Source organism: Ovis aries, chromosome 18 (assembly GCF_016772045.2).
Source record: "Ovis aries strain OAR_USU_Benz2616 breed Rambouillet chromosome 18, ARS-UI_Ramb_v3.0, whole genome shotgun sequence".
Taxonomy (NCBI): domain Eukaryota; kingdom Metazoa; phylum Chordata; class Mammalia; order Artiodactyla; family Bovidae; genus Ovis; species Ovis aries.
The window spans coordinates 24,226,408-24,252,189 of NC_056071.1; the positions used below are offsets into that span (position 1 = coordinate 24,226,408).

The 25,782-nt window shown below is 50.8% G+C and overlaps 1 protein-coding gene across 8 annotated transcripts in view; it reads left to right on the forward strand.

The window, feature by feature from the left end:
* Nucleotides 1–25,782, forward strand: part of ARNT2 (aryl hydrocarbon receptor nuclear translocator 2) — a 190,387-nt gene that overhangs the window by 157,529 nt on the left and 7,076 nt on the right. For 4 of the 8 annotated variants that reach the window (XM_042234958.2, NM_001308560.1, XM_060401376.1 and 1 more), the window contains 5 exon segments: nucleotides 8,573–8,645; nucleotides 9,870–9,993; nucleotides 14,714–14,813; nucleotides 17,419–17,557; nucleotides 18,267–18,432. In XM_042234958.2, the coding sequence (XP_042090892.1) occupies nucleotides 8,573–8,645; nucleotides 9,870–9,993; nucleotides 14,714–14,813; nucleotides 17,419–17,557; nucleotides 18,267–18,432 (602 nt within the window). 8 annotated transcript variants of the gene reach the window in all.

The window sequence follows — 25,782 nt, forward strand, 5'->3', positions numbered from 1 at the left end:
CCAGGTTCCGCACTAAGCTGTGGAGTCTGTCCCCACCCTGACCACCTCCCCGTCCTCATCTATGACCACTCTCCTCCCCAGACACCAGCACCTCCAGGCCGTCACTGTAAGTGACCTTCTGGCTTGCCCAGAGCTCTCCATTGCCATTGCAGGCTCCCTGAGTTTGGCGGTTCCCTTCTGGGTCCCCGGAAGCAGCCTCCTTTCTAACACCACCCAGAGTGTCTCGGCTTTGGCCCTGCTGCTGGACCACAAGGCACAGAGCTGGACAGATGGGTCCACACAAGACCCTCAGAGGACCGGTGACCTGGGCTTCAGTCCCAGCTCCCACCTGGGCAAGTCACCTGCTCTTTTGAAGCCTCAGTTGCTCATCTGTAAAATGGGGAGAATGACAGGCCCCACGCACCCACCCTTGGATCCTCAGTGTAGATGGTGCTTTTGCATCTCTCTGGTGGAGCAGCAGCCCTGGGCGGTGGGATGGGGGGTCTCCAGTGGTCATTACTGACTTGATGGAGGCAGCTACATCCCCCCTGCCCCGGGGCACAGCTGCACGGCAGTTTCTTGGCTTGTTCTCTACCAGTTCCATCAGATTGGCTAAGCACGTGCTTGCTTCTAACTCTGGGCACATTGTATTGTCTTCCAGCGAACAGGGAAGCCAGGGCCGTCTGCGTGAACCCCTCCTTGTTCATGTGGGTCTGTCTAGTCCCCTCCTCTCCTGCTCTGCTGGTGGCCAGCCAGGGCGAGGCCACCCCTCCAGGACCGAGCCCTCCGCTTTCCTTCTAGCTCCTGGTACATCCTGTCTCCCATGGGCGGTACTCACCCAGTCGCACTGCAGGTTTCCTCCAGAGGCCCCCACCTGGGGACATGCCTCCTGATGTTAGAAAACCCCTCTGTTGCCACCCTGCTTGCTTCCCTCCCTGTCCTGCCACGTGTTTGTATTGGACGCCCTCGCTGTTCATCTCTCCTTGACCCCCGAGAACCTGGTGTGGTACCAGCTCCGCTAACTTGCTCGCCCAGAAGCCACCAGGGACCCCCGTCAATAACCCGTTCTCACTGGTCATTTTTCCCTGTCAAGCCATCTCCTCTCTCTTTACATCTTACCCCTTGACTGACCTGATGCTCTGATTCTTCTTACACCTCCTTCTCCTAGTCAAGACTTTCAGTGGTAAGAATAGCAGGAGTAAATCTAGTTAAGTTGTAGATCCACTAATGCAAAAAGGTAACTTTTTTTTTTTTCGCTGGGCCTGTGCCATGTGGGATCTTATTTCCCTGACCAGGGATTGAACCTGCACCCCCTTGACCACAGTGGAAGCATAGAGTCTTAACCAGTGGACCACCAGGCAAGTCCCATATCTTTATTATTTTTTAATATCTGACTCTGTCTAGTCACTGCTTGGTAAACTCGGTCCAGTGAAGGAGTTTTTGCCTCTCCCACTCTTCCCGACTTGGGCAGGAGAAGGAGCAGAGTGGTGCCTGTTAGTGCTGGGCCTGTGTCCTGCCCTGGCCTTGGAGAAAATGACGAAGCTCGAGAAACAGGAGGAAGAGTGAGATACGCAGGGTGTAGAATCTCGAAGCTCCTTCTTTGTTCAGCAGTGGGGAGTGTAGAGGTGAGACACAGGCCAGACCTGCAGGGCTTTCTAGGAGGAAGTAACAGGTGGGCTCATTGACGTGGAGCTGGGTTTGGGCAGTGGGAGCCCCAGGGTATAAGGCTGAACCGAACAAGAGAGTAGGTCTGCTCAGCATCTGTTCAAACTGCAGCTCATCTGCAGGCTCACCTCACCTGTCCCAGCCCCACCAGCTACCTGTGCCCAAAGCTATGGAGATGGGCCAGCCTACCACCATGCCAGGCCCCGGGCGGCATCCTAGAACGTCCACCGTTTTGGTGCCAGTGTATTAACCAGCTCTTAGTGATGGCTGCCTCCTCCTATGATCCCGCCCCTCCTCTCTTCTGTTCACCTGTCTGCCTTCCTCCCCACACCTGGGCTCTCTCCTGGTCCTCGCTCTGCGTGTGTGATGCCTGGTGTCCATGGCCTGATCCAGGGAACCTCGGAGGGTGTGGTGGAAGCAGCCCGCCTGTCACTGAAGCCACTTACACGCAGGCCGCGCTCAGCAGTAGAGAGCAGGGTCCCAGGCTGGGGATCTGCAGAGTCCTCTGGATTTGGGGCAGAAGAACAGACTGAAGCTCCCCTTTTGGGGGTTTTTGGTTGTCTTATATTTACGACTGTTCTTTTGTTTGTTTGGTTCTCTGCATCTTCGTTGCTCTGCACGGGCTTTCTTTAGTTGTGGTGTGCAGGCTTCTTATTGCAGTGGCTTCTCTTGGTGCAGAGCACGAGCTCCAGAACTCAAGCTTCAGTAGTTGTGGTGCACAGGCTTAGGTGCTCCGAGGCATGTGAGATCTTCCCAGACCCCTGTCCAGGGATTGAAACCGTGTCCTCTGCATTGGCAGGTGGATTCTTAACCACTGGACCACTGGGGAAGTCCTCACCATGCTTCATTCACTTCCAACATGAATGCAAGCTTCAGCACTCACAGTTGCATGCTTTGTTGTGACGCAACACAATGGATGGTCACTGAGCACCTGTGCCAGGCGTCCAGTACTCTCAGGATGCCTCTGCTCTGGTCCCTGCCACCCCAGGTGTCCATCACATGGAGAGCGTGAGAAGTGAGTGGCAGGAGGGAGGAAGCACAGGAGGGAGTAAAAGGCCACAAGGAGGGCACAGGGGAGGCAAAGAAGCAACAACTTACACCCAGGGCCTCTGAGAACGCATCCCTAGCAGGTAGTGTCACAGAGGGGCCTGGAAGGAAAGGAAAGCTCCCTCCTCCTAAAAGCAGCCACAGGCAGAGGCTCTGACCTATTTTCCTGGAAGTCAGGCATCACGGACAAAACAGAACACTGTCCCGGGGGTGTCCTTACATCTCTTCTCAGAACGATCACTACCCACAGCTCACTGAGACTGGACAGAGTGAGGAGCCCCCCCACACACACACACACACAGACTCACAGCAGAGGCTGATTTAAGGGCCTCTGGGTGAGGATGTAGCAAATGTTGCCTGTGGACAGCAGAGGGCAGTGACAGCCATCGTGTGAACAGTCCGGCTTCCAGTTTGTACCTGACTGTCCTCACCAGCAATAGGCAGACTTGTTGTGGAAAGGTTCTTTGATGCTCTCTGCCTGTGGGAGAAAGGGGGAATTGCAAACCCAGTTGCATTCTGTCCGGAGCATCCAAAAGAAACATCCCAGGGAAACAGAGTGTGAATGGTTAGCATTGGAAGCTGCTGAAAGGGAGGCCTCTTTGTCCCCTGCTTGCCTGTTTTCCTATCACATCGAGGCAGGAAAAGGGAAAGTCCAGAAAACACAGGCTCCCATTTTACATGCTGGAGGCCCAGCTTTGAAAAGTGCCCGTGTCGATGTCGGGGATGGACACCGTCAGGGAGACACACTGTAGGCTGCCGCTGAGCAGGAGTCGTTCGCACGACCCAGGCACTGTGCCTTCCTATGCGCCCCCCCTCCTTAATGGGGGATTGAAAGCATTCCTGTGCATCTGCTGGGGCTGAGCACACACCCTCCTGTGCGACCACCCCTTACAGAGTCACTGTGTGTCTACATGACCACAGCTGCATGTTGTGCTGGTGTGTATGTGTGTCCCTGAAACTCCACGGTCCCCATGTCTTCCGGGATGGCTTCCTGGTGGGCCCAGCCCACCTGGCCACTGGTTGGCAGGATGTGCGAGCAGAGAATAAAAGGAAGCAAAGAAAACCTACAGGGAAGGTGTTGTTCCTGGTCTGTGCAGAGTTTAGAGTCAGGAAGGAGCCGAAACACCTTGTCAAATCACCAAGCCCCATCTTATCTTGGGTCCACCTCTCGTCCACCTGCAGCAGACAGCTGGCAGAGAGCAGGGGCCCACAGATTCTGTCTGGGGTCCTCTCTGGCCCACTTTCTCCTCCTCTGCCTCTGCCTCCATCAAGGCTTCACCATCTCCCAGGTGACCATCCATCATCCCCACTGGCCGGTGCTCCCTGCCTTCCATCTGGCCCTGGAAGCATCTCTCTAAAACCGCACTCAGGCTGCTCCCTGTCCTGGATCATACCAGTTCCGAACCCTTTCACAGGCACCCAGAGCCCTTCACAGGGGGCATGCAGATGGTGCTCGATCCATGGGGGTGGGGGACAGGATATTATTATCCTTGCTCTGGTCAGCTGAGCTTGCCCGCCCCCTGGCCCCCGCCACCCTGATGGCTGTGAGCTGGATTCCTGTTACTCCCAGGGGTACGATAGCAGGCTGCCCCCGACTGCCCCCTTAATGGCTGGTTGCTCACTTACTCTGGCTGAGTAAAAACCTCTGTCCTGGGAGCATCAGAGATAATTGACAGCATCTGCCAGCATGCTGCACCTCCTGATGCAGAGCGGCCACTCTGACAGGAAGCCCGTGCTTGCTGTGTCTGTTTGCTGATCGTTAGCTCTGGGCCCCAGCTAATGGGTGGTGGGCGGGGGCAGCAGTCTGTGGAACGGGATCCGGTTCCCTCCCGTGTGCTATCGGGCAGCTTTCAGCCCAGCCACCGTGTTTCTCCCTCTCTGGAATTTGCAAGCACACCAGGGTTTATTTTCATTCCGTTGCCATGAAATGTCCGAGAAAGCTCCTCGGACCGCTTCTCAGGATGGGGCAGCCCGCAGGTCAGCACTTCTTCCCCACATGCTCAGCTGCGGAAGCGGAAACCAAAGGCCCAGACTGAGCATCTCATGTCCAGACCACAGGGACGGTGAGGTTGGCATCCTGGATCTTTGCCAGCCAGGCCTGAGACTTTGTTTTCTTTCTACATCCCAGAGAAAGTCACTGTCTGTGGTCTCAGAGCCCCCAGAGCTCAACAGAGCAGAGAGCAGACACCCGTTGTAACACCTCTGGCTCTGATCACGTCTGGTCATGCTTCTGTGCTAACTAAAGCCCTCGCCCTCCTCCATGCATCACAGACACACCCCAGGGCGCAGAGCTGGGCAAGTGGAAAGGGCTGGGTTTCTGCCCTGTTCACCCCACGCACCAGGCCCCCCAGCACAGCAGCACAGCTGCTCACTCATCAAGATTCTGTGCTTGGGCTGGACACCAGGGCTGCACCACGAGTTCGTAGTGGTCCTTATTTCCTGGAAAACCTCTTCTGTGTTCAAGGTTGAGCGTCTGAAAGCTTATGAAAGGAAGAAGGCGGTGGTCCATGGATTCCTGCCCTGGAGGGGAGCTCACTGCTACAAAAATTCCACAAAAATCCCAAAGCACAGAGTTGTTTTCTCCTGCCTGGTGGCTCAGGATGGTGTCTTAGGCTCACAGCTCTTGGGATGGGACATGTAGAAAGGTGGTTCCTATACACCTTTCGGATGGAGTTCAGGGGCTGATGCCAGACACACTTGGTTTTGAATCCTGGGTTTGCCGTACTGACCAGTGTCTCCCTGGGCACGTCACTGAACTCTCTGAGCCTCAATTTCTTTATCTGTAAAATCAGTCATTTCTCAGAGATGTGAAAACGTTGATGAGGTTCTGGCTCTGAGTACCACACTTGGATTTTAGAGGGCATGCCAATGAGAGATGAGGGTGCCCACAGGATATAAATCAAAGTAAAACAGCAAACCTGTCAAGTCAGAATCAGAAAATACAGAAAGTTGTCATTTTTCAATAGACGATTTTATCAATTCTTTAAAATGTTTTTGAAATGTCCTTTTTTTTTTGAAAATTATTTTTAGTGCTCCTGTTTCCTGGTGTTGCTGGGCTTAGGCTGCCTGGTGGGCAGTCACATGGTGCTGGTTTTATTGTTAAGCTTTTCTCCAGGCTCTGATGCCAAGGTTGGGAGATATACTGTGGGCTTCCGTGATGGCTCAGTGGTAAAGATTCCATCTGTCAGTGCAGGAGACACTGGTTCCATCCCTGGGTAGGGAAGATCCCCTGGAGAAGGAAATGGGAACCCACTCCAGTATTCTTGCCTGGAGAATCCCATGGACAGAGGAGCCTGGCGGGCTACAGTCCCCGGGATCACAAAGACTCAGACACGACTGAGAGACTAACACTTTCACACTTTTCACTTTCAGATAGGAAGTCCTCCCTTCTTCCTGTGTTGTGATCCCTAACTCAGCAAACTGCCATTGTTTTTGCCAACTTATCTGTCTGCCCCTGGAGGCTGTCAACTCCCCGAGGCCAGAGACCACATAGGTTCTGGGTTCTCTTTGCTCTCCAGTGCCTGGCAGACACTTGGCATAGGTAGCTCAGCACACTTCACTGAAGACATGGCTCACCTGGGCTTAGTACTTTTTCTTTCTTTTTCTTTTTTCTGGCTGCACTTGGAGGCATGTGGGATCTTACTTCTGACTCTATGCGACCCCGTAGACGGCAGCCCACCAGGCTCCCCTGTCCCTGCATTGAACGCTTGGTGTCTTAACCACTAAGCCACCAGGGAAGTCCTGCCGGGCTTAGTTTTAAATAAACTATTCACTGGGTCTTCCAACTGGGTGGGGTCCTCTTTTAAGATGTCTTCCCTTGTGGGGGACATGCACGCTAGGGGCCCTGATTAAAAGGCGTGGCTGGAGGAGTGAACAGTGTTCAGATTGTACACCTCTGAATGCTGAGGAAAAGAGTTGAGAACCACAATTCAAGTTATTTTGTATTTCTCCAAAGCAGAATTGGAACTCAAACTGGGAGTCATAGAGAGGTGCGTGCATGCTAAGTCGCTTCAGTTGTCTCCAACACTTGCAAACCCATGGATTATAGCCTGCCAGGCTCCTCGGTCCGTGAGATTTGCCAGGCAAGAATACTGGAGTGGGTAGCCAGTCCCTCCTCCAGGGGATTTTCCCAATCTAGCGATTGAACCCGGGTCTCCTGCATTGGCAGGCTGATTCTTCACCGTCTTAGCCACCTGGGAGTTTTAAACATAAAGGGCGTTTTAAATATCTCTACCCCAAGGGCTGTGTGCTTACAGTGTGAAGCTAACGTGGTCCATATGAATGCAGACTCTGAGCAGAAAGGGCAGGGTGAATACCAGCATCTTTGCCCTCCCCTGGACCCAATCACACCACTCTCCGGGGAGCCCTCCAGGTCCTCAGATGCTGATTCAGGTTACGACTGTTCAGCAGCGGCCCCTCTGCAGGGACCTGCTCCCTGACTGAGCTGGTCCACAGCTGCACATCCTCTCCAGGGAGGGCCTCACAGGCTCTCCTCCATACATCTCAGGCCGCAAGTGAAGAGGGCAGGGGATCTGTGAGCCGTTGTCCTGCCTGCCACCTTCCTGTCCAGGGAGTGGCCAGGGATGACAAAGGGACACCCTAGCATCATCCATACTTTCATAGTGAAAATGAACACAGAAAGTCTTTCCAGTTAATGCAAACACTTAAGATATTTTTTTTTCCATGTTCCAAATCTCACTCACCCACACAGGACATAACATTTGTAGTTGTAATCACAGCATCCGTAACATTTGGTGCTGAACTTTTCTGCACATTCTTCTCACACCTTGTGGTGGTTCCAGTCTTCACTGTGGCCACCGCTGCTGACCGTGTTTACTCAGCAAATGAATAGATGTGGTTTACAAAGCCGCTCCCCTGTCACAGCCAGCTGTGCGGGGACAGCTCTTGTTTCCTGCCCTTGATTCATTTCCTTAGCACAGCCCCTGCTGCAGGGCGACCACCTGCAAGGCTGTGACCGCAGCCGCCCCTTCTGATGTGGCCACCGTCCTGTTTTCCGAGAAGACTGCATCCACACAGGCTTCTCTTGCAGGGTGTGAGCAGGATAGTTTCAGTACCATGCCAGCACGCTGAGCATGCTTTACCAACTTAGTAGGTGAAAAATTGTACTTTGGGATTATTTTAATTTGTGCTTATTTTGCTTATTTTAATGGTGAAAATATTTCCCTAACTACTTGCTCATTATATGTGTGTGTGTATACATATATACATATATATTTTATGTATTTTTGTTGTTTAGTCGTGAAGCCATGTCTGACTCTTTTGCCACCCCATGGACTGTAGCCCTCTAGGTTCCTCTGTCCATGGGCTTTCCCAGCAAGAAAACCCATTTCCTTCTCTAGGAGATCTTCCTAACCCAGGGATCAAACCTGTGTCTCTTGCGTGTCATGTGTTAGCAGACAGGTTCTTTGCCAGCTGAGCCACCAGGGAAACAAAAGCAACTATACTCAATAAAACTGACTTTTTGAAAAAAACCCACTTATTTCCTAAATATTGTCAACCTAAGCTGGGTTTGATCCCTGGGTCAGGAAGACCTACCCCACCCCAGAGGAGGAAATGGCAACACTCCAGTATTCTTGCCTGGAGAATCCCATGGACAGAGGTACCTGGCAGGCTACAGTCCACGGGGTCGCAAAGAGTCAGACACCACTGATCGACTAACACTTTCACTTTCCAACTTAAAATATAAGACTTGGAGCCTTGATTTGGAACATGAAGAAATAAAATCAATCAAAACTGAAAACGATTTAGAGATCCAACAGGTGTTACCGCTGTGCCACTGGGGAGCAAGGGACATTCAGGCTCCACCCTGTCACCCCCACGTCTATTTTTCCTGACTCTCTGCTGACCCCTTGTTTCACAGGCAGCTCCAGCAGCAGCAGGCAGAGCTGGAAGTGCACCAGAGAGACGGGCTGTCATCGTACGACTTGTCCCAGGTGAATTTCTGGAAAACTCTTTCCCAGTTAGAACTGTCTCCAACCAAAGGACTGCAGACTAAATCCCCTCAGCCCAGCAGGTGCTGTTGCTCCCTCCACCCACACTGCAGAAAGCATTTTGGCCCCCATAGAGTGTGTGTGTGCAGTGGAGGTCTACTGTGACTCTCCCATGCAGAGCTGAGCCATGCCAAGTGTAGAACAGAAGCCTTGCGAGCTATGGGCAGCCAGTACAGTAAGTCCCCTCCATGCGAAGTTCAGGCTGTGAGCTTTCAAAGATGCAAATGTGGCTTTGCATATCCAATCACAGGAGTGAGTTCTCGTGTCTGGCGTACACTGTCACGTGCGTACAGCCTGTATAAATGGTTGTGCTCGTGTGTATTTTACTGTACAGTACTATATAGAGGACAGCAGTGCAGTGTCTTTTTCAAGCCCAGGGTGTCGGGAAGCAAGCATGAGAGCAGTGATGATGTAGCTGGTGCTCCTGTACTTTTTAAGGTACTGTACTGTAAGATTAAAAATGTTCTCTTAATCTTTTTGTGTTCATTTTTTGGTGCAGATATGTGTGAAAAGTATTATAAACCTATGAGAGTAAAGTACCTCATAGCCGAGTGTGTTAGTTGGGCACCTAGGCTAACTTTGTCAGACTTACAAACAAATTGGTCTTGTGAACATGCTCTCGAAATGGAACTGGTTCGTATGTAAGGGACTTACTGGTACTGAGATCCAGAGGCTATGTGGGAACTTGGAGACCACCCAGCTCTGAACCTTGTCAGCTCTGCAGCCTCCATGCTGCCCCTCCCACCTTTAATCTGCACCCCGATGTTCTCAGGGGACCTCTTCCTGGCCATCTCCTCAGGCCCCCCTCCTTCCCTTCTCCTTTCTTCTCTTCTCACTGCTTCTGGCCTTAGAGAAGCTGAAGCTTGTGCTGGTACTTGGCGTCTCTCTCCAATTAAACTTTATGTTCACTTTCCCTGATACTTAGACTAAGTTGATCATTTTTATTTCTCTCTCTCCAAGTGATCAGTGGAACTCCAGTCAGCCTTCTGTGACCCCTTGTTCACACCCACACCTGTGTGTTCTATCTAGGCTTTCGCATATACACAAGCTCCCTGCCCTACCCAGCACCCCAGCCTGAGATGCCAGCGATTCTGAGGGAGAGGGATCTGGTGTGTCTGTTCTGCCCCTCACACCCAGGGATGCTGTTGTGTTTTCATGTGCAAACAGGTGCCTGTCCCCAACCTACCAGCCGGAGTTCATGATGCAGGGAAGTCCGTGGAGAAGGCAGACGCAATCTTTTCCCAGGAAAGAGATCCACGGTTTGCCGAAATGTTTGCAGGAATCAGTGCATGTAAGTTCCCAAAGAGTGCTGACGTGGTGAGATGGTGGGGTTTATAGTTGCCACCAGCCAGCTGGAGGCAGCCACCCTTGAGGGTGAATTTACAGCGACTACTGCAATGTGTAAAAGGAACACCACATTCAGGGGTCCTAATGAGTCCTCTCTATTCTTAAACTCACCTCTCATTTACCTGTTACCTGGGGCAACCACCTGACATCTCATGGGCCTCTGACATCTCATCTTCAAAATTTGAGGACTTGGAGTAAATGAGCTCTGTTGATCATGGTACAGTTTAGTATTATCAAGCCAAAGACATGTCCCTATTTAAAAAAAAAATCTTAATCTCTAATGTAGAGAGGACCATATTTGAAAATAAAAATATGCATAAAAAGGAAAATAAAAATGATCCAGTATCCTACCACCTAGATTTAATCTTTTTTAACTTTTTAAAGCTTGTCCTTTTTGTCTTTCTACACGTTGTTGTTCAGTTGCTAAGTTGTGTCTGACTCTTTGCAATCTCATGGGCTGCAGCACACCAGGCTTCCCTGTCCTTCACTGTCTCCCAGAGTTTGCTCAAACTCATGTCCATTGAGTCAGTGATGCCATCCAACCATCTCATCCTCCATCTCCTGCTTCTCCTCCTGGCCTCAACCTTTCCGGCATCAGGGACTTTTCCAGTGTGTCGGCTCTTCATATCAGGTGGCCAAAGTATTGGAGCTTCAGTTTCAACACCAGTCCTTCCAATGGATATTCAGGGTTGCTTTTCTTTAGGATTGACTGGCTTGATCTTCTTGATGTTCAAGGCCAAACAACTAACATGGAGGGAGCACAGCGACCCCCCGACCCTGCAGGAGGAGACAGTTGGGTTAAAGATTTACTGAGCATGACCCTGCCCACTAGAGCAAGACCATTTTCTACACATATGAACTCTTTTTATATACAGAATTGAGCTCATACTGTTTGGTAGCTTACTTTTTCACGTGTCTATTACAAACATCTTTCTAGGTTATTAAATAATCTGCACTGTTATTGCCTGCATAGCGTTCCATTGTATGAGTGTTCATAAGTCACCCTTTGCATCCACCTGTGTTAGTGTCGCTATTAGAGAAGGTGGTGCCATTCATGGGACTTCCCTGATGTCCAGTGGTTAGGGCTCTGTGCTTGCACGACAAGGGTGGCAGGTTCAATCCCTGGTCAGGGAACTAATCCCTACTTGCCGCATGGCGCAGCCAAAAAAGTAAATAAATAATAAAACAATATAAGAAATTTTATAAAGAAATAAAATGGTGCTGTCCAAAGTTCAGGTGTCACATGGAACCCACCCACTCAGACTGCCACAGAGATCAACAACACATAAAACTTGGAAATGTTGTTGTCAATTCCAAAATTCAGGAAAACAGATTCCATTTTCATGTGATCAGCGAAATACAGTACAACTGGGATGAGTTTAGGGAGATACTAGCTGACTCATGCCACAGAATCGCGGGGAATGCAGTAAAGGGGCGGGACCCCCAGGACCATCCTCTCAGGACCAAGGAGCGGGGGCAGCGTGGCCTCACAGAGGACAGAGAGGCCCTAAGCAGATCCAGTCCTCCTGCTGTCAGCTCGTGGGGTGGAAGACCCAGCCCTGTTCCCACGCTGCCGGGAACCGGATGCTAGGAAAGCAGGAAGCTGCCTGAACTGGTGGCTCAGACGGTAGAGATTCCACCTGAAGTGCAGGAGACCTGGGTTCGATCCCTGCATTGAAAAGATCCCCTGGAGGAGGGCATGGCAACCCACTCCAGCATTCTTGCCTAGAGAACCCCATGGACAGAGGCGCCTTGGTGGTCTGTAGTCCATGGGGTCACAAAGAGTCGGACACGACTGACCGACTAAGCACAGCACAGCCTGAGCTGAGGGCAGCAGGTGCCAGCGCAGCCCAGCATCTGGCTCAGAGCAGAGGACAGACCTGTTGGCACGACTCGAGGGCTCCCTACTGGTGCTCCCCCTCCTCCCCGTCGCCAGTCATCCACATGTGCCAGCTGCCCACAACAGTATTTCTTCCACTTTCATGGAGAGATGTGGTTTCATCCAGCAAGAGGAAACAATCCCACATCTCACTGGTTCCTCTTCCTCTCAGATAATCCTGAAATATTTGGCCACACCCACAGCATTTCTGGGAAATCCATTTGAAATTTTAATATTATACAGATATAGACATCTTCCCATAGAGATGACAAAATAGGGAAAAAAAAGTTAACAGAAAAGGAAAAAAAAAGAGGAAAGAAAATAAGTAATCTCAAATTTTTTCCACCAACCAAGCTGGTTTCCTATATGAAAAAGCAACAGAGAGTTGGTTCAGTGGTTAAGAATCTGCCTTTCCATGCAGGGGACATGGGTTTGATCCCTGGTCAGGGAACTAAGATCCCACACACAACGGAGCAGCTAAGCCCACGTACTAGAAATACTGAGCCCTCACACTCCAGAGTTTGTGCTCCACAATAAGAGAAGCCCTAGTCCCTCAACTAGAGAAAAAAACCCACACATCACAAGGAAGACCCAGTGCAGCCACAAAAAAAAAAAAAGGAACAGAAGGACCTTCTCAGATATGTGCCATCTACTTACACTTCTTGGAAAAAATCACTTGCAGAAGTCATTGTGAAATGAATTAAAATACAGTACCCAAGATTGGAGACAATAGGTTGGAAAAGTAGGAGCACTGAAAAAGTGAAACTAGTGACATGTAGAATTAATATAAAAATTGTTAGAAGATACAAAAGATGTTTAAAAAATAAAAACCCAAGTCAAATCAGTTCCGCAAAAGTACATACTTTGGGTGAGGGTACTAGGAACAGAAATTTCTCATCAGTCTATGCTATTTTTATCTCTGACATTTACAAAGATATATAACTTCAAGTATTAAAAACATAACTACTAATGAATGATTTTTTAAAAAAAGAAAGGAAAGGAAAGGCAAGAGATCTCACTTCCAAATCATTTCCAAGAAAAGACAAGGACATTTTTAGCAACTTGCAAAATACTCAGAAGAAAAATAAAGTGAAATAGAAACTATGAATAGCACGAGTAGTGCAATAAGTTGATGTCCAAGGGCTCCTGATTTCTAATTCTGGAATGGTATGCCCCCAAAATATGATATTCCCATAACAAAGTGAAACCATTTAACCTGAGAGAGTAGATGGTGATGATGCTCCAAAACCAAGGAGGAAAGCAGAGGTGTTGACCTTGCTGCACGAAGAAAAGTTAGAGCATTCAGTGGGGAAAGAAGCTTATTTTATATAGATAAAAGGTGGAACCTAAAAATGAAGATACATCATGAACATTGAAATGTGAAATCCAAAAATAGTTTGAAACACAAGAGATCCTGATAAAGCCAAATTGCAGTGGAAGATTTCAACATGCCTTTCTTCATCTCTAACAACTCATGTAGCTCAAAGTAGTAAGAAAGATATAGAAGATTTAAAATTACACACACACACACATATATATATATATATAATTTATGTGCATGTGTGCTCAGTTGTGTCTGACTCTTTGTGACCCAATGGACGATAGCCCACTAGACTTCTCTGTCCATGGGATTTCCCAGGCAAGAATACTGGAGTGGATTGTCATTTTCTCCTCCAGGGGATCTTCCCCACCCAGGGATCGAACCCACGTCTTCTTATTGGCAGGCAGATTTTTTACCACTGAGCCACCGGAGAAGCCCCTGTGATTTTATAGACATATGTAATTTTGTACCCCACAAACATCCTGGAGCATTGAGAAAAATAAATGTTTCTTATTTAACCAACAACCAAAAATCTTAAATACATGAGAAAAAAAATGGCTAATTTATAGTCAAGAAAAATTCAGAAGTCTCTCTTACTCCTGCAACTTTTAGTTTTATTTATATTTTGGCAACCCCATGTACCTTGCAGGATCTCAGTTCCCTGACCAGGGATCAAACCTGTGCCCCCAGCAGTGGGAGCATGGAATTTAACCGCTGGACCGCCAGGGAAGTCCCGCTCCTGCAACTTTTAGCCTTGTCTCTTTCTCTCCAAGATCCAAGGCCTTGTGATTAGGTTAGAAATACACACCCAAGAGTCCGATCTCTTTCCATCCTGTAGGGATTTCCCACTGAGCAGCATCATCATCACAGCAAAAAGACAATGGAGCAGTAAAGCTGCGCAGGGCCTCTGTGTTTTTAAAAACATCATGGAGGTTTGTTGACACGTGTGGGAGATTTAGCCATGGTCCCTTTATCCCAATCCCTGCGCCCCAAGTCCGGGATCCTGAGTTTCCATCACTGCTCATGGTCACCCAGGGAAGGATCTGCCTGCTCTGCCCACCTCCCCACCAGCAAGCCAGAGACAGGTGCAGATGTGGGGTCTGTCCAGACACAGAATAGCTGCCATGTAACTCATCTGCATCTCCTTTATTCTGGTATCTCACTGCAAGTGGAGATGTTAGAGATTATAGGAGTAAGATGCAAATGGAGTCTTTGAGCTTCTGGGGAAATGGGAGGGTGTTTTGGGGGAGCCCTGGGCCCCTCAATTACAAGAGAGAGTGAGCAAGCTCCCATCCTCACTGCTGTTTCTCAAACTACCACACCCTTGCTCATGTCAGATCTAAAGTCCCAGCTGGGGTCTGAGCCCATTTCTTTAGCCTCTCTGTGTGGGTGCTCAGGGCTCCCTGCCCTGGAGTCTGTAGGGCGGGAACTACTCCAGGGTGACCCTTGCTCTACTTTTCCCAGCGGAGAAGAAGATGATGAGCTCAGCTTCTGCGGCAGGAACACAGCAGATCTACTCCCAAGGAAGCCCGTTCCCTGCTGGACACTCGGGAAAGGCCTTCAGGTACAAGCTGGGAGTGCAGGGCATGGGGCAGGGGTGGGCAAGAGGGCAGGAAGAGGCCCCTATTCAGTGAAGTCCTGGGTCTCAGAGTCGAACTCTGTGTACAGCAAATACTGCCAACCTCACTTAGTGCTTACCCATTCGAATGCCCGGGCTTCCCAGATGTCTCAGTGGTAAAGAACCTACCTGCCAGTGCAGGAGATGTGGGTTCAATCCCTGGGTCAGGTAGATCCCCTGGAGAAGGAAGTGGCACCCCACTCCAGTATTCTTGCCTGGAGAATCCCATGGACAGAGGAGCCTGGCGGGCTACAGTCCATGGGGTTGCAGAGAGTCAGAGATGACTGAGCACATACACACACATTGGTATGCCAGGGCCAGGCTGAGGGGTCCGGGAGCTCCAGTTCTGACCTGCAAGCCCTTGATGAGCCACCATAAGTACAAAGTGTCGGTTACTCTTTCTTGGATGGGAAAGGTGCCAGCCACTGTGTTTGCAGAGGTGCCTGCCATGGAGAAGGGAGTGAGGTGGCTCTAGCCAGGACAGACCTAGGAACACCTGACAAGGCAGCAGAAAGTACCCTGTCCCTGGGTTTCTAGAGGCCACCCCGAACTCCAAGGGGGAGAGGACCACTCCATCACGCCTGAGGTCTCAGCCTAAAGGGCTGCTCATGGGAGGCATAAGTCGGATGTTGTGCTTCCGGGGGTTGGTTCTTAGCATCAGGGGTCTCTTGTAAGTCACTGAGGAAGCCAGCAACACCACCAGGGATAGGGCCTGGCTCCAGGGGCTCCCAGGGCAGCAGGAGCAGGGGTTGGGGGGCTCGGCTCGGGCACAGACACCTTCCGGGAGGGTGGTGGGCACTTGTGGGAGCCATCAGGTACCCCCAGACCCACTAGGAGAAGCATCTCAGACCCGTGCCTGATAGGATGGGGCTCCCCAGGCAGCCCAGCCTCCGGCTGACTCGGCCAGAGCTGAATGTCCAGTTGAGAATCAGGCAGGGACCAAGACTGGGCAGGTGGACCAGCCACCCCAGGGAGAGGTCCCAGCCGGGATGGCCCTCACCAAGGGTCAGTGGACCGACCTCAGGGGAGGCAGCAGGTGGTCAGCAGCTGCGCCGTGAGACATCAACCCCTGAGGTCACGGAGTAGCTCTGCCAGCCCCGCAGCTGGGCTGTAGTAGATGGTGACTTGTTCTCAGTCTCTAGGGAGCTCTGTCCTGGAGCAGCTACTCTCTAGTCTGGGGATGGGAGGACAAGATGGTGGCCTCCTGTGAGCTGCCCCTGAGACATAATCCCTGCTGCTTGCCTGGCTCTGCGGAGCACTGGCCAAGGCTCCAGGCTCTTCCCCTGCTGCTGGTTACTCAGCACGTGGCGAGCTGCTGTAGTTCCATGCCAGGCCCGCCTAGGCCTGTGTTCATCGAGTCCTTGTAACACTTGCTGCTTCCCCCTCTCCCTCCCCGCCCCCTGCCATCTGGACAGAGGGCAGCCAGGCTGGAGCAGAGGCCAGAGGTGAGGAGGGCTAGCCAGGCACAGCACGGTGGGGGCAGGGGTAGGGGGAGGCTCAGAAGCAAAAAATCAGATGGCCACCTGCTGCAAGGGTAGGTGCACAGGCATCAGGATTGTGCTGAGCGGAGTCCAGGGACAGGAGACACGGGGACTCCTGGAGTCTGGGAGGAAAAGAATGAAATGAATACATGAGTCTTTTCTACTGTGCTCGACTTGGGAGTTTGGGCTCATCACTGGGAGGACTCAAGCCCCAGAAGAGGGGCTTGAGGAAACGAGGTCCTGGAGAAAGTTTGTGATGACAGGGGTGTCAGGGGTGGAGAGGAGGAGTGAGGCTGCAGGCAGGCGCTTAGAACAGATGGTCCAGCCAGAGATGCTGAGTCTGCACCAGCTGTTGTCACTGAAACAGAAGAGGGGGGGGCCAGTCCCCTTGTGGAGCCTGGCATTGGGGAGGCTCTCACTAGATCACCGGTCTATAGAACGAATGGGTTAATTAGTTAAAAGAGTGCCACCAAGCTGTAAGCTTGTAGGATGGCTAGTTTCCTGTACATCTGCAGGGCCTGAGCTGGATTGAGTGGGAAGGGACATGGGATGAGTGGCACTGAGCCCTTGGCAGGATGGCACAGCTGTGGCTGCACATCCCTAAGTTTGTCCCCCACCCGAGTCCTGCTGTGGTCCCACGGGCCCTGTGCACCTATCCTGGGGTCCACAGCATTCCTGCCAGCTATCCAGTCAGTACTGTGAGGGCAGCCAGGGCCAAGGGATGGAGGAGACCCCCACCACCCCAGTAGAGAACAGTGATCAGAAAAGGCCCCAAGGTCACTTACACACATCAAGAGGGAGATGGGAAAGGAGCCCTGTGTTAAGTGAGGAAGGGATCTCAGGAATGAAGTTCCTCTTGATCACGGTTAGTGCAAGAATTTTTGTGTGGCTGTGCTGTGTCTTCATTGTGGCACTCTGGTGTCTTAGCTGTGGCACACAGGCTTAGTTGCCTGGCACGTGGGATCTTAGATCCCCGGCCAGGGGTGGGACCTGAGCCCCCTGTGTTGGAAGGTGGAGTCTTACCGCTGGGTCACCAGGAAAGTCCCATGGTGCTCTTTCTTCCTTTGCAGCTCTGCTGTGGTGCACGTGCCTGGAGTGAACGACATCCAGTCCTCATCCTCAACAAGTCAGAACATGTCCCAGATCTCCAGGCAGCTCAACCAGAGTCAGGTGGCCTGGACAGGAAGCCGGCCGCCCTTTCCAGGACAGGTATGGGCGTCAGCAAGGACGTTGCCCCAGGTCCCCAGAGGGCGCAGAGCACCTGAGCTGTGCTCTCTTGGGGATCCCGGCTCTGAGAACAGGTCAGCACATGGAGCTGGAGCTGACCACCTCAACCATGGCCGGGCTCCTAGGAGCACGGGGCAAAGGGTACTTTGAGAACTAGGTGCCCATCAGTGGTACCAGATCTGGTTTCACAGCCTTTTCTCCCAACTGGAGGCAGCTCTGGGGGACCCAGGGGAGGGGACGGGCACTCAGAGACCCTCCCTCAGGAGCAAGCCCCTCACCACTCAGGACCTCGGTTCCCTTGGCCCAGGAGTACATGAGGACATCAACCTGGGGATGCACCTGGCTCCCTGTCTTCACTGTGGGAACATCTGTATCCTGGCTGGTAGAGTCCTTGCCAAGGTCCCCTAAGCGGAAGGCAGAGGACTTAGATCACTGAATCCCTGGAGGGCAATTTCAACCAGACCCTGAAGATCCAGGACCTGAGTCCTGTTTCTTGGGCCAGCACGTGTTGGCCTGATCCTGGGCATGGCACCCAGCAGGCCAGGAGGCCACTGGAGTCACTGTCAGCCCAGAGCAGGGCTGCCAGTGCAGACTGGACCTGCGCGTGACAGTGACCAGCCGGGGCCATGGAGGGTGGGGGAGGGAGCCTGCTGGTGATGCTGGCCCTCTCTTCGCTGTGTCCTGATTGTAGCAAATCCCCTCGCAGTCCAGCAAGACTCAGTCTTCTCCCTTTGGGATTGGAACGAGCCACACATATCCCGCAGACCCCTCGTCCTACAGCCCTCTCTCCAGTCCGGCTACCTCCTCGCCCAGCGGGAACGCCTACTCCAGCCTGGCCAACAGGACTCCAGGCTTCGGTAGGTGGGGACGGAGGGGACGAATTCCTGGGAGAGCCAGTTAAGATGATTTCTGAACATTCTGGGTTTGGGGGTCTGAGCCCTAGGCTCTCAAAACCCTGGTACCAGGTCTGGAGATTTCCAAATTCTCTTCTCTCTGGCCATCAGGAGGCCAGTGGTGTCCCTAAGAGACTTGCTGCCTAGACCTTGGCTTTGTAGATTGACTTTATCATTGTCAAGGCTCTGGGTCTCCTGTGATGTCATCTGAGTTCTATTTTAACCATTTATGGCCCTTGGCAAGGACTGTTAGATGAACCAAAAAAACCCTATACAGTAAGTCCCCTACTTATGAATGAATTCTGTTCCAAGAGTGCATTTGTAAGTCCAACAATGTTAGCCTAGATATCCAGCTAACACAACTGGCTATGTAGTACTGTACTGCCATAGATTTATAATACTTTCCACACAAATAATACATAAAAAAAAAAGCAAGCATTTTTAATCTTACGGTTCCGTACCTTGAAAAGTGCAGTAGTGCAGTACAATAGCTGGGCATCTTCGCATCTTTGAAAGTTTTTATATAGGGAACTTACTATGATCTTGTTTCAAAAAGCTGAGGAAGTATGGGTCGTAGGGATAGTGCATTGCGTCAATAAATTGTGTAAATGATAAACATCGTAAAATTCTCTCTCTCTTTAATATTACAAGAGGGATCCTATCCCATGGAAGAACACCTTGCTTAGCTTTGTTTGCACAACTTCAGGCCCTAAAGGGTTAACCGTCTGCTCCCTCTGGTGGACTTCCCAGGAGCCCCTGCCACTGCTCACCTTGCGGGTGTTTAAATGACCCACTCTGCGTGTCTGCCAGGGTCCGAGTCCCACGTTTCTGAGCAGGAACTCAGAAAGGATCCTGGTGCCGGCAAGAAGCCTGAGCTGGTGTTCAGCTGCAAGAAGCTGAACCTTTTTGCAGGGTTGTCTGTGGAGACAGTCATGCTCAGGGGGCATTTCCTTTGCAGAATGGATCATTCTCAGGCAAGCATGAAGCAGAGTCCAAACACCTGAGTTTCCATTTGAGCTGCAAGTGTCCTTTTAGGGCTATATCAGCTTTAGGAAGCATGGGGTGCCTTGCCCCTGGCCCACACCTGAGTTGTCAGCTGCCCCCACCCCCTGTCCAACCCCACCGCTAATAGCAGCACTTCTGGCCCTGCAGCCCCAGGTCTGGGGGTTGGGCCAGCATTTCTCAACCCTTTATCTGTCCCTCCCCCTCAGATTCAGGTGTCTCTCTGCGTGAATCCCATAGACTTGTAGCAGGCTCTCACACTCAGCCTTTAAATATCCTTGCCAGATGATTCAGTGAGTTTAGAAGCACAGCCCTGTGTTTCAGGAAGGAGAGGCCCTTCCTGAAAGGCAGCTGCTTTCAAGCCAGCCAGGAGCTCAACTTAGACCCACCCTGAGGTTGGAGGTCCCTGGTTCCCAGGAGGGCCCCCTTGCTCGCTTCGTGTGGAGAGATACCACCCCCACCACCGATCTCAGCACACTTGGCTTGCAGGCACCTAGTCCTTCCTGGGAGCACAGGGCCCACTGGGCACTGACCTACTCGCTGGCCCTCCTGATGCCAGGCCCTGTGCTGAGCCCTTGGAGGAGACTCGGCTCTGACCGAGTAGAATGTCACAGTGCAGACACCGAGGCAGGGGAGACGGACAGGTACAGGGAGGCGGGCAAGCCAATGCTGGAGGTGCAGCAGCCAAGTCTGTTGGAAGCAAATGGGGGAGTCAGGAGAGGCTCCCAGGAGAGTCAGCATTCCCCCTGGTATGGCCTAGAAGCATCTCAAGGCGGCCTTAACAAGAGATGAGGGGACACCACCCCTTGCCCCAGCACTAGAGCCTTTAGCTCTGTGCCTCTGTCTGGTCTCCACTTACCAAATGCTGGGCTCTGAAGTGCAAATGGAGGTGGAACAGGAAGGACAGAGCCAGGGCCTGAGGCTGCCACACAACTCGCTGACCAAGAGCAGGACTGCACAAACAGGGCTCCAGGCTGAGCAGCCACTGTTACAGCTGCCATGTAGCTAGCTTACTTCGGATGATGATAATATTGTAATAATTATGATAGCAGCTCACTCATACCACATACTTACTCTGTGCTCAACGCTTTACACACTTGAATTTATTTAAAGCTCATGGAGGGCTTCCCAGGTGGTGCTAGTGGTAAAGAACCCACCCGCCTGCCATTGCAGGAGACATAAGAGAAACAAGTTCGATCCCTGAGTTGGGAAGATCCCCTGGAGTAGGAAATGACAACCCGCTCCAGTTTTCTTGCCTGGGAAGTCCCATGGACAGAGGAGCCTGGCAGGTTACAGTCCACAGGGTCACAGAGTAAGGCACGACTTAGTGACTGAGCATGCACACACATATGCCTTCTGAGATGGCCCGTGCCCTGTCTGTGAAGTATGTCTCTCTAAAAAGGTCTACTTCTTACCTATCAGAAAAGAAAGAAATGTCTCTAGACATTGCCAAATGTCCCTTCAGGATGGGGGGTAAGGGCAAAATCACCCATGCCTGAGAACCACTGAGCTAAACCCAACCACTTAGGACCTCTGAATGGGACTTCAGGTAAACCTTGAGTCTTAGGGCACTTTCCAAATCAAATGAATCTCACCAAAATTATTAGCTAGCAAAAGCTGAAAAGAGAACATTGAGTGCCAACAATTTTTTTAAGGAGGTTGTCATCCCCTTTGTCTACAGTCTAGAAATTGACAAGCCCCCCAAGATTCCGACTCTTGTTGTGAAAGCTCACCCAGTCGGTCCAGATGGTAGCAACCTCCTCGTGTATTCTGTTTGGAATCCCTGGGCTGGCAGGTGGCCCAGGCATCCAGCCAGGGGATATAGCAGCCTCGGTCTTATGCAGGCGGCCCGCAGAGCACGAGAAGCACGGCATGGCTGGAACCCACGGTTAAGGTTTGCAGTCACACACGTGGCTTTTGGATCGATGAGGCAACATGAGGATTTTGATTACCACTGGGGCTTTTTCCAGAAAGAGGCTTGTAGGTACATATCCTGGGAGCAGGCCACAAACATGCCCTGTTTATGGTCTGTGGTACTGGTCAGTCGGGGCCAGGGTTTAGTCTAAGACCCCACAGGGCTGTGTCATCCTGGGGAGGTTATGTTGTAGTTATTACTCATTCTTTAATGAGAGAGGTCACTGATGCAACCTCAGAAAAAAAGGTCAGGAGCAGAGACTGCATGGAGGACTTTTCCCTTTAACTGTCCCACCACATGGCGGGTGAGGTCATCTTCTAGATCGTCAATGGATATAACTTCCTCCAGGAAGATGCAGATGGAGTTAAGTCTCACAGCCTGTCCTTCCAATTGCCTGTGCTTCCCTTATAAGCAGTCTTAACAGTTTCAATTGGGCTTCACTGCTGGCTCAGCAATGCAGAATCCACCTGCCATGCAGGAGGCCTGGATTCAATCCCTGAGTTAGGAAGATCCCCTGGAGAAGGAAATGGCAGCCCACTCCAGTATTCTTGCCTGGGAAATCCCATGGACAGAGGAGACTGGCAGGCTACAGTCCATGGCGTTGCAGACTCGGACACAACTGAGCGACTAAACAAACAACAATTCCAGTTGCCTAGTTACTCATCTGTCTTTCTCAATGAATTGGGCCATTGCAACCCCCTGTATCCCCAGCCACTGCTCAGGGTCGGGTACATAGCATTCAGTATGAAAACTATTTATCAAATGAATGCACATGGGCTTCAGCATCAGATGCTATGCTATGCTAAGTCACTTCAGTCGTGTCCGACTCTGTGCGATCCCATAGACGGCAGCCCACCAGGCTCCCCCGTCCCTGGGATTCTCCAGGCAAGAACACTGGAGTGGGTTGCCAGTTCCTTCTCCAATGCCTGAAAGCGAAAAGTGAAAGTGAAGTCGCTCAGTCATGTCCAACCCTCAGTGACCCCATGGACTGCAGCCTACCAGGGTCCTCCATCAGATAGATCTCGGTTCAAACCCTGGCTCTGGTATTTATAAGCTAAATGAGTTGGGCATGTTTCCTGACATCTTTGAGCCCCAGTCTCTTCATCTGAAAAACGTGGAAGATGGACTCATCTCTTAGAGTGAAGAAGAAATTAAAGAATGTCTAAAAAGTATCCCGAAGGATGCCTAGCACCTAGTCAGCACTCCAAAAATAGCAAGCCTTCTCCCTGCTTCCTTAGCTGTAGCTTATGCTGTTTCTAAAGCAAACCAGTTCTTCCCTGGTGGTCCAGTGGTTAAGACTCCACGTGCCCAGGGCAGGGAGCATGGGCTTGATCCCTGATTGAGGAGCTAAGATCTCCCGTGCCATGCAGCAGGGTCATAAATAAATAGGCATACCTTATCACAGTGTTAACTGTTTAGTCATCATGTTGTACTTTACATCCCTATAAAAATAAAAAAATGAATAAAGCAATCCAGTTAATTAATTTTTTTTCTATTGCACGCAGTTAAGAAAAGCACTTCCCTTCCCAGAAGTTTAAGAATTTTTTTCTGAAATCTTGTCTTGTACATGAATACAACCACCCCCAGACACAAGTTGGGGAAGCTAGTCTTCCTCTAATCCTTCCCCTCCACCCTCCTCCCCTGGCTCTGGCTGTCACCAAGGAAGACTGATGAGAAGATGGGTATTAGCTTCATTATAAGTTGGGGATATCCAGGAAGCCCCCAATGGGAATAGAAGTGGTGTATAGAGTGTTCTTATTTCTTCCTCCTTTGCTCCTCTTTCCTTCCTTCATTCTTGCCTTCAGCAGATACTTTTTTTTTTTTTTGGCTGTGTAGGATCTCAGTTGTGGCATGTGGGATCTAGTTCCCTGACCAGGGATTGAACCTGGACCCCCTGCATTGGGAATGCAGACTCTCAGCCACTGGACTACCAGGGAAGTCCCAGCAGATACTTCTGCTTTATTCCAGGCACTGTACTCAGTGAGGCCTGGAACAGACATTTTAATAGATAAGGTCCCTGGCCTTAAGTTATTCACATCTGGGGATAAGTTATCTTAGTGTGACGGGCACCATCCTGAGAGACAATGCAAGTGCCACAGGCCAGCTGAGGAGAGAGCATGGAGTCAGTCGTTCAAGGTCACATTCGATCAGGCCTCGGAGTACAAGTAGAATCCTGCAGGCACAGAGCATGGGGAGGACACACACGCCAGAGAGAACACAGGTACGGTGGCACCAAGCCAGTCATCCCTGAACACATGAGGACAGCCCTCATGGTCTGCACCAGCCCCACCTTCAGCAGAGGTGCCTGTGTCCATCCGTCCTCTGTCCCAGCAGCAGATGGCCCAGCTCATGCTCAACCTCGGGGCCTCCAGGATGGGGTGGGTATCTGACCAGTGGGACTCCCATCACTGCTCCAGCTGGGGCTGCTGTGCATTTCATCTTTTTTTAAACATTTTATTTATTTATTTATTTATTGCTATGCTGTGTCTGTTGCCGCATGTGGGCTTTCTCTAGTTGGAGCAAGCAGAGGCTACTCTTTAGTTGCAATGCACAGGCTTCTCATTGCAGTGGCTTCTCTCGTTTTGGAGCAGAGTCTCTAATGTGCACGGGCTTCAGTGGTTGTGGGCCTGTGGCATGGGGGATCTTCCCGGACCAGGGATCAAAGCCGGTTCCCCTGTACTAGCAGGCAGATTCTTAACCACTGGACACCCAGGGAAGTCCTAACGCATTTAATATTGCTACAGTTTTGAACCAGGACTGTTCTAGATTGTTCTATTCACAAATCACGGCAACCTACTCTAGTGTTCTTGCCTGGGAGATCCTATGGACAGAGGAGCCTGGCAGGCTACAGTTCATGGGGTAGCCAGAGTCGGACACGACTTAGCAACTAAACCACCACCATTCCCAAATCGGGCCAGGGACATGATTCTATGAAAAAGTTGTCCCTGGCCCATGGAATATCATGAGAGAGTGTTCGGGAAAGGCATTTCAGCAAAGCCAGATGCATTTGTTTAAACAACAGAATCATGCATGCACAGTAGATTTAACTCCTTCTTGTGTGCAATAGGGAACTGTATCCCTACCTGAGTTCCTGGATCCCTTTACCAACTGTGGTCATGCGCAGCTTGAAAGGTACCATGGTGAACCACTCAAGGGAGTATATGTTTTATTAAAGCCCCTCATGTCTCAGGCAGTAGGTGAGATGTGAGAGAGAAAGGGACTGACTCTTCCCTTTGAACATCATCTAACCTGCCACCCGAGATGAACCCAGTGCCCACTCATCAGGCAGGGAGTGGGGTCGCCCATGGTCAGAACAACTGTTGAAGAACAAGTAGGGCCAAGATGGGACCTGTTCTGCTATCCAGAGCTGGACAGTGAGCCCATCGCCTCCAAAATGTCATTGAATGGTTTGGAACAAGGAAAAGTGCCTGCAGGTTTTAATATGCCTTAGGATAAATGAACCCTGGTAGACTTAAAAAATAGTCACAACCTGAAAGTTGAGAGTTATGTTTTATTTGATGGGACTGGGCTTCCCTGGTGGTTCAATGATAAAGAATCCTCCTGGCAATGCAGGAGACCAGGGTTGGATCCCTGGGTTGAGAAGATCCCCTAGAGTAGGAAATGGCAACGCACTCCAGTATTCTTGCCTGGAAAATTCCATGGACAGAGGAGCCTAGCAGGCTACAGTCCATGGGGTCGCAAAGAGTCAGACGTGACTGAGCATTCATAGGATTTAGGACTTCAAGCCTGTGAGGCAGCATCTCAAGTAACCCTTAGAGAATTGCTCAGAGGAGGCGAGGGGAGAAGCCAGGTGATATAGAAGTTTTGCAGCAAAGGGCAGGTAGTCTGAACATCGAAAGATTATTGTTAAAGAAGACCAGATTAAGGAATTTAGCACTTTTCCATGTATGGAAAGATACAAGAGTCTGGGCTCACTGAAATCATTCCTTTGATATACACCTCACCTATCTGGGGTCAGCATCCTATGTTTTCACATTCTGAGTTTCCTCAAGGCTCCCAGTAGGGAGTGGCTGCAGACCGATGGCTGCTGGATGGCAGGTATTTTCTTCCTCGGTTCCCTCGGGGCTCACCAGCTCCCCATCTGTGGTGTCTGCAATTGCTGATGACTGTGACATCCTTGTTTATTGATATGGCAGGAAATATTCCCTTTCTTGCCCCCTTGGGTTAATCTTTAAAATGTTTTAGGCAAAATTCTGCTCTTTTTTCTAAGTTTTGTTTTTCCACCAGGTATTTTTTGTAAATTGTGGACAGAAGCAAGGTCGCTCTTGTTCACAAATTAATCTGGCAATTCCCACAAAGAGAGCTATCTCCTTGTCTAAGCTGTACCCAAATGCCTTTCCTCTCAAACTAGTGGTGCTGAGAAACACTCTGCTAAA